The following is a 7,171-nucleotide window of genomic DNA, read 5'->3' as shown; positions in this document are numbered from 1 at the left end:
GCATCGGCGGTGCAGCTGCAACGGGGCCCCACCACGGCCAGCAGCCGTGAAGCGGGGAGCCCGTCTTTGGTGTCGGCAGTGCTACGTCAGACATAACAGGCGGAAATGTGGCAATGCATCAACAACCCTTCTCCTGACTGCAGTGATTCATGTTTCCACCTGAAAAAAGCGTACTCCCCCAGCTGGGTTTCCACCAACGGTTTTAATGGGACCATCCCACCGTGCAGGTTCTTTGAAACTAAGCGACTTTTGGAAAAACTCTCCAGTGACCTGGCAGGAGTGAAATGTAGCCCACGGTAAGTCGTTCCCATCTCACGCTTGTTTCCGCTCTGACAGAAACAATTCCCCCACCCTCCGGTTTCGGCTTGTTCCGCTCTGCCCTGGAGGTGCTCCTGTCCTTCCCTGGGGTGCGGTCCCCGAGCCGCTGCCCCGCGGGACGCGCTGCACACCCACTGCACCCCTGTGAAATCACCGCAAGCTGCCCGTGTCCTTTTCCCTGCTCCTCCTCCGGTGCCTGCTCCCACAACACGACACTCGTCTGGGACAACTACCCTGGTCCTCAGATGAGTGTGAAGCTCTCAGTGGGCTGCCTTTGTTCTCCTTTTTTTCCAGTTGTGATGTGGAAACCCTCTTCCCCATGTGAGGCAAAGGCATGTTGCCTTTTGCTGCGGGGGAATGTCCGTGTCTCAAAATAGAAAGCACAGCTTGACCTTACAAGAGGATGTACAGATGACTGGATGAAATAAATCCTTTCTGTATTTACAAATTAAATAGAATAAATAATGTCTGTATGCAATAGTGGCAGAACATGGACCATAGTGTGGACAGGGCTGCCCTGGCTCAGGCTGGGCTCACATGGCAGCTGCTGCAAGCACCCTGCACCCGGTCGGAGGTAGCCAGCGCCCCGGGTCTCTGCCACAGGGGCTGCAGGGTCTCTGTAGGGGTCAGGAAGGTCCCTCGCTCCCCCCAGGTGAGGCCAGCCAGGGTGGGAGCTCCGTGCTCCCAGCAGCAGGATGGCTGACGTCAGGCTGCTCTTCGCTTTCAGCCTCTGTGTTGTGAAAGGTTTGGACGGCGTCAGCGGCACGGACGTCAGCTGGAGGAGCCCAGCGCTCGCCTGTCAAAGGGGGAGTGGGGAGGGCAAGCGCAGGGCTGGTGCCGGCCCCCAGGGTGCCCCTGAGCCCGGGGGCTGCGTGCCCCTCACTGGGCTGCTGGGGAGGTCGGACAAGACAGGATCGCCCTTTGGAAACGTCCTGGTGTGTATCCCTGGGCTTGGTGGTCAGAGGAGGGGGGGTGAACCCCTCCAGCGCAGCCCCTCCCCGTGTCTTGTTAGCTTTACACCAGAGACTGGCTGGAGGAAAGGTGCGGGCGTGCTGGGGGCTGGCTGCAGTGCTACCGGGGCCAAAGCAGCCCCAGAAGCAGCTAAGCCAGTGCTTCCCAGGCGAGTCCTGGCTGGGGTACTGCTCAGTCCGACGCAGTAGCATTCAGGGGTCGGCGGTAGCTTATTTGGAGTAGCTGCTCCCCATGGGCAGTGGCTAGAAGAGGTAGTTGGGTCAGCGCGTGGGGCTGGCGGTCACCCACTCCCCAGCACGGGGACGGCTCACAGGCGGCTGTCCTTGCTGTCCCCGTTGAGCAGGCTCAGGGGGTTGATTTGCAGCGTGAGCCACTCATTGGTGCCAAGGCTGGAGACGAGGGGCAGCGTCCCCAGGAGGTCAGTGTTGAAGATGCTCAGGTTGAAGGGAGCTTTCAGGAGCTCGGGGCTGGCTTTGGAGGCCAAGGGAGCACCCGGCACCCCATAGCTCAGCAGGGCGGGGGCTCGGGGCCCCAGATGGCTGGAAAAGTCCCAGGTAGTGGGCTCCTGAGGGGCCCCCCGCGGAGCAAGGTCCTGTGCGTGGCTGTGGGGCTGCTCGGGAGAGGACTGCTTCAAATACCCTTTGGCCAGAGCCAGCTCGGAGCACTCCACATCCAGCACAATGTCGGTGCTGCCCAGGCCCTGCGGGGATCCTGCACAGCCCGAGAAGGGCACCCCCTTGGCTGTGTCCTGCCTGGGCTCCACCGTGCCCTTGGACTGCTGCAGGTACCCACGGTGCTCCACATCTTGCTGGCTGTCCTGGCCAGCGGCGGGGGAGAGGCCGAGCTCCCCTCCGCAGGGCTGCCTGGCTTCTGCCGGGCTGGCGGTCCCGCTGCCGGAGGGGCACGTGGGGCGAGGGCAGGTGCTCTCCAAGCCCACGCCACTGTCGTCGCCGGTGGGCAGCTGCCGCTTGTAGCCCTGGGGCTCGGGGCTGGAGGAGCAGCTCAGCTCAGAGGAGGAGGAGGAGGAGGTGTGCAGGCAAATGCCGCTGTCGGTGCTGGCGCAGCTGCTGTCGGCGCTCCCCATGGCCCCCCGCCCCAGCAGGGACACGCGGTCTTCAAGCCACATGGGGAGGCTCCAGCCCTTCTCCGGGGGTGGTGGGGCTGTGCGGGTGCTGCCGTCGGGGCCACTGTCCGGCTGGGTCTCCTTCTGGCACAGGAACAGCTGCTGGACGGGGTCTGTGTCCGGGCTGCCCGAGGACGAGGACTCCTGCTCCACCCAGAGCGAGCTCTGCTTTATGAAAGACTTCTGGGAAGGAGAGGAAAGAGGGGGGTGAGCCATGCTTCGTCCCTGCTTGTTGCCTGTCTCTCCCAACAGCTACCCCAGGCTGCACCCTCGTGCCCGCCGCAAAGGGTGCCGCGTGCCCGGCTGCCTTACCAGGACGGACGGCGGCCTCATGGGTTTCTTTATGTAGGTGCACACCAGCAGAACTCCCAGGAGGCCCAAGAACAACAGGGTGATGAAGGAGGAGCTGCCAATGCTCAGGACGAGCTCTGCGCTCACTGCAAGAGAGGACGTGCCCAGGTGGAGGGGGGGAAGGCAGACTCCTTGGTGCACATGGCACGAAGGCCCCGCAGCGGAGGGGCAGAGCGGCCACCCTGGTGCGGACCCCCGCACCTCCAGGGCCAGGAGGCTGAGGAGGATCCGTGTCCCGCAAGGCCTCCCCTTCCCTGGCTCCCCTGCCACTTACTGTCTCTCTCGCCGATGGTGACGCACTGCTCGGTGGTGCGCGTGGCGTGGGTGCGCCGGCTGGCCACGTCGGGCTCCACGCTGATGCAGTACTCCGTGTCCCAGAAGAGGTTGCTAATGTTGAACTCCGGGGTGGTCTTCGCCACTTCGTACTGAAACGACCAGAGCGCGGGCTGGTGCCTGAGAGCCCCCAGCTCCTGCGGGAGTCCTGGGCCCCGTGCTTTCCTCCCACCGCCTCCGCTGTCCCCTGGTGAAGGTCCCCAGGGTGCTTAGCAGTACAGCTGACAGCAGCTAGACCCAAAACCCCAACAAGAGTTGGGGGACCCGCTACAATAAAACATGCAGAGACACCTCTCTGTGATGTTGTGGCTGCGAGAGAGCTCAACATGAAGTTTTTCAGAAGACTACTTAAAAAATGTGTTTTTCAACTTGAGCAGCACTGCGTGTGACAGATGGGGACAGCACGGGACCAGCAACTCATCTCACCGTCCGATTGTCCTGAGCCCTCCTGACATACACCCAGTATCGCCTCGCATGCTTCTGTATGTCGTCGTATCTCACGGTGCGGTTCCCCGCCCTGAGGAGCAGCTGCAGCTGCACGTGGATGGTGTTGCCCGTCACGGAGAGGCTCTGGCCCGAGAGGCGCAGGCTGGCTGGAAACAAGTCAGTCGGAAGAGCACGTTAGGGTTTTTCTCCTGTTTGCAGCAATAAGAGCCTTTGCAGCGGTGGACTGAGCCGTGGCTGTTCCTCGCAGCCGGTGCCCTGTCCCGTCCTGCAGCCCGGCTGCCCTCCAGCGAGGTATGAGGAGAGAGACATCCCCGCTCTCACCCATCCCAAAGTTCTTCCCCAGCACTTTGGCACCCTGACCTCCGCCTTCCCCAAAGCCCCCGGCCGCGGGTGGAGGCAGACACCCAGCCTACCTTCTTGCGGGGAGAAAGAATTGGTCCTTTGCCACAGGGACGTGTGGTTTCCAAACACGGCCCTGACCCGTGCGTAGTAGCGCAGGGAAGGATCCAGGGTGTAGTACGTGAGGTCGCAGGACTGCTCCGAGATCTTCATGCACTTTGGGATGGCTGTCCAGGAGAAGTTCGTGCCATAGCTGCGGGGAGAAGCGCCTGGGGTGAGAGCGGTGCAGGCAGGTGCCAGGACCTCGGTTGTCACCGCTGTCGGTATCAGATCCCGGGCAGGGGCCAAACCCCCTTGTGCCCCCACCGCTGTACTCACACTTTGTGCTCCACTTCGTAGAGGACACCTCTGGGGGTGTCGTGTCCCGGCTTCCACTGCAGCAGGTGATGCGCTATCTCGGCAGCAAAGCGCACATCCGTGGGGCTCGCCAGCTGCTCACCTGCGGGACGGAAGGCGAGCGTTAGGCAAGGTGGCACGGCGTCCCGTCCCACCGGTGACCGCTGGGCAGAGCTCCTCGCGATTGCTTCCTCGACGGCTCGCCTGGAGCTTGGCCCCGCGTGTTCAGCAGTGACCACCCGCCCGAAAAGCTGCAGGCTCAGCCCTCACTCAAGGATTTGCCCAGGCCTGTCCCACTTCCAAGTCTCAGCGGTTGTTCGCCCCCCTCTTTCCCTTCCTCTCTCTTCTGGGGAGAGCGCAGCTCAGCCCAGCTGAGAGGATCCCGGTGCTTTTCTGGCCCAAGAAAGGAGCCTGCTGTATTTGCATCGCTGACCGCCCCTGCTGTTCACTAGCAGCTCTGTTTGGATTCAGCTTTCCTGTTTTGCTTATCTGCTGTCTGGGAGAAACAGACTGTTTCACACCTCCTGCCTGATTTTCGGTATTGTCACCTGCCATCACTAGATAACATCTGTCACCCTTTCCGTGCTGGCTTCCTCAGCAGCCGCTGTCTGCCGGCAAACACTAAGCCGCGCCGCTGCCCAGGAAGATGGCTGTCAGCAGAGCACTGCGCTAGCGGGAGCGTTTCACCGCAAGGCAAGATACTGTGGTCCACGCTGGTGGAGATAACCGGGACCTGAGGACTAACACAACCTTCAGGCTCCCGAACAGCGAAAAGGCGAGCAGGGAGCCCTGGCTGTGTCCTGCTCTAAGCACCGCCAGCCTGAGCCCTGACCCACCAGCAACGGTGTCCGAGCTGCAGCTCCGAACCCCAAAAGCTCCGCTCACGCCCCATCCCACATGCCTTCCCCGTCTCGGTCCCCAGCCTGGTGCCAGCATCTCGGGCACGGAGGGGAGCAGAGCAGCCTGCCGGGAGCCACGGGGCTCGGACACAGCGAGCAGGGAGCCAAAAGCCAGCGCGGTGTGGGCAAGAGAGACTCACCATCTGTCTGCTGGGCGAGGAGCAGTGCCACGCGCAGTGCCACGCACAGTGCCAGGGCCATGGCGGAGGGGGCCATGCTGGCTCAGCATCCTCTGCGGGCGCGGGGCTGGGCGAGCGGGGTGCGAGCTCTGCTGTGGCAGGCTGCCGAAGGCTTGTTTTTCCCCTGGAGGCTGGCTCAGTGACGTCTCGGAGGTGTTAGCGCAGCGGGAGGAAAGTAGCTGCGTAGCCACTTCCACTTTTCTTTACTGTCCACCCACTCACGCACAACTCATCTCGCAGCCCAGGCTGGGCATTTCCTGCAAGCAGCCTTAAAGGAAGAGCTTTGGGGGCTTTTCTGAACAAAACGGTACATCACTGAGAAAGGGAAAAGAGGAGTAAAGCATGTGTCTGCCTTTGCTGCCTCATTTTTAAAGGAGAGGTTAAAAGCTCAGCACGGGGGGGCGCGCGCTAGCACCTAGGATGACCCATCGCAGGGATGTTCCTGAGCACAGCACCCACCCAGCAGCGTCCCCTTGGGCTAATGCCCTCTCCTGCCAGCGGCTAAAGCCGGCCAGATGGTAGCCAGCCCTGGGGAGCCCTGGAGCCTCAGGAGGGGGTTCCTGCTTTCCCTTCCTCTGGGCTCAGCCCGTACCCCCCTGCTTCAGTCTGCAATTTGCCATTCCCCGTTTTGGGGGCCGGGTGCCAGCCTCTGGGCTATTATGTGTCCTGCAGCCACCGAGGCACATGGGTGGCATCGCAAGCCCTGAAGCTGGGTGCAGCGGAGGGGACTGTAAGCCGTCCCCAGGGCTCTGGCAGCTCCCAGCTAGACCCGGGGCCCCGGTACGGCCGTGGTGCGTGTGGCCGCGGGACTCCGGCCCCACGGTGGTGTCCTGCCTGTCTGGTGGCACTGGCCTCGGGTGCTAGGACCTGAATTACCACCCAGCGGACTGCGAGTCCTCTGCTTTGCCTTCTGGCAGGCTGAATTACAACAGAGCTTGCTTGAGGGCTTTCCTGGGGCCTGTGCAAACCCAGGGGCCCTCGTGATGGAGAGTGATTTGTCTCGAAAAGAGGAATTTCCCACTGGGGAATTGATGGAAAGGACACAGATAGAAAGAGCAAGAGAAACCGAGAGTGCTCTGGACATCCTCAAAAGGCTTTAGAGCAGTCCCTGGCTTGGTGGGCACAGAGACGCAGGACCTCAGGTCCCTTTGCCGCAACAAAGTGGCTTCTCAAAGAGCCATCTTAAATGCCCAAAGTGGGAGATTTCTGCTTTTTCCCCTACCTCATCCTTCCTGCTAAAGCCCACGGGCTTCCACAAACTCACAGCCTTGCCAGAGCACCAGCAAATTCACCAGCTGCAGGGTGGGTCCAGCAGCCCTACCGAGCCGTCCTCCGGCGCCCGGTGGCAGGACCTCGGGCACGGCACGGCACGGCGGCACGCCTGCCTCTCGTGGCACCCAGGGACACGCAGGCTTCAGCTCCACTCCGCTGGGGCCATGGGGAGTACGGGCACAGGGCGGGGGTGCTGGGTGCCCGGCAGTGGGGAGAGGGTCTCCCTCGCTGACGGCTGTTCCTCTGCTGAGGGCCAGCCATAGGGATGGGCAGGGGAGGATGGCTCCAGCAGCAGATCCCCTCCCTGGCTTCACCCCGGCTTGGCTTTATTCTCCCCTCTTTGGGAGACCAGCTGATGTCCTGTCACTCTGCTATCAGCTTGTGAGTCAGATCTGGCAGCCACTGAATTTAAGAGTCCTGAGATGAAGCACAGCCCATCCCACACAAAGCCACAGCTTGTGTTTCATGTAAAGGAATGAAACTGAAAAGCAATGGGACCAAAAATGAGAAAGGAGGGAGCCTTGTGGAAAAGACACCGCAGG

The 7,171-nt window shown here is 61.9% G+C and overlaps 1 protein-coding gene across 1 annotated transcript; it reads right to left on the bottom strand.

Annotated features, from left to right (window-relative positions):
- Positions 1 to 1,597: 1,597 nt before the first annotated feature.
- On the bottom strand, positions 1,598 to 5,394 carry IL10RA (interleukin 10 receptor subunit alpha). The gene is made up of 7 exons (XM_059829629.1): positions 5,319 to 5,394; positions 4,262 to 4,382; positions 3,958 to 4,136; positions 3,524 to 3,690; positions 3,039 to 3,189; positions 2,726 to 2,850; positions 1,598 to 2,596 (listed from the first exon to the last, which is right to left on the bottom strand). The coding sequence occupies exons 1-7, from the start codon at positions 5,392 to 5,394 to the stop codon at positions 1,598 to 1,600; spliced, it is 1,818 nt and encodes a 605-aa protein (XP_059685612.1).
- Between the last annotated feature and the right edge of the window lie 1,777 nt (positions 5,395 to 7,171).

Source organism: Gavia stellata, chromosome 26 (genome assembly GCF_030936135.1).
Source record: "Gavia stellata isolate bGavSte3 chromosome 26, bGavSte3.hap2, whole genome shotgun sequence".
In the NCBI taxonomy this organism is placed as follows: domain Eukaryota; kingdom Metazoa; phylum Chordata; class Aves; order Gaviiformes; family Gaviidae; genus Gavia; species Gavia stellata.
This window is presented reverse-complemented; position numbering and strand designations above follow the sequence as displayed.

Bases quoted from the DNA above. Each gene is read 5' to 3' on its own strand.
- IL10RA (XM_059829629.1), bottom strand. From the start codon at position 5,394: ATGGCCCCCTCCGCCATGGCCCTGGCACTGTGCGTGGCACTGCGCGTG. The intron at 4,383-5,318 runs GTGAGTCTCTCT...TCCGTCCCGCAG, and splicing joins CCTCGCCCAGCAGACAGATG to GTGAGCAGCTGGCGAGCCCC. The intron at 2,597-2,725 runs GTAAGGCAGCCG...TCTCCTTCCCAG, and splicing joins TGAGGCCGCCGTCCGTCCTG to AAGTCTTTCATAAAGCAGAG.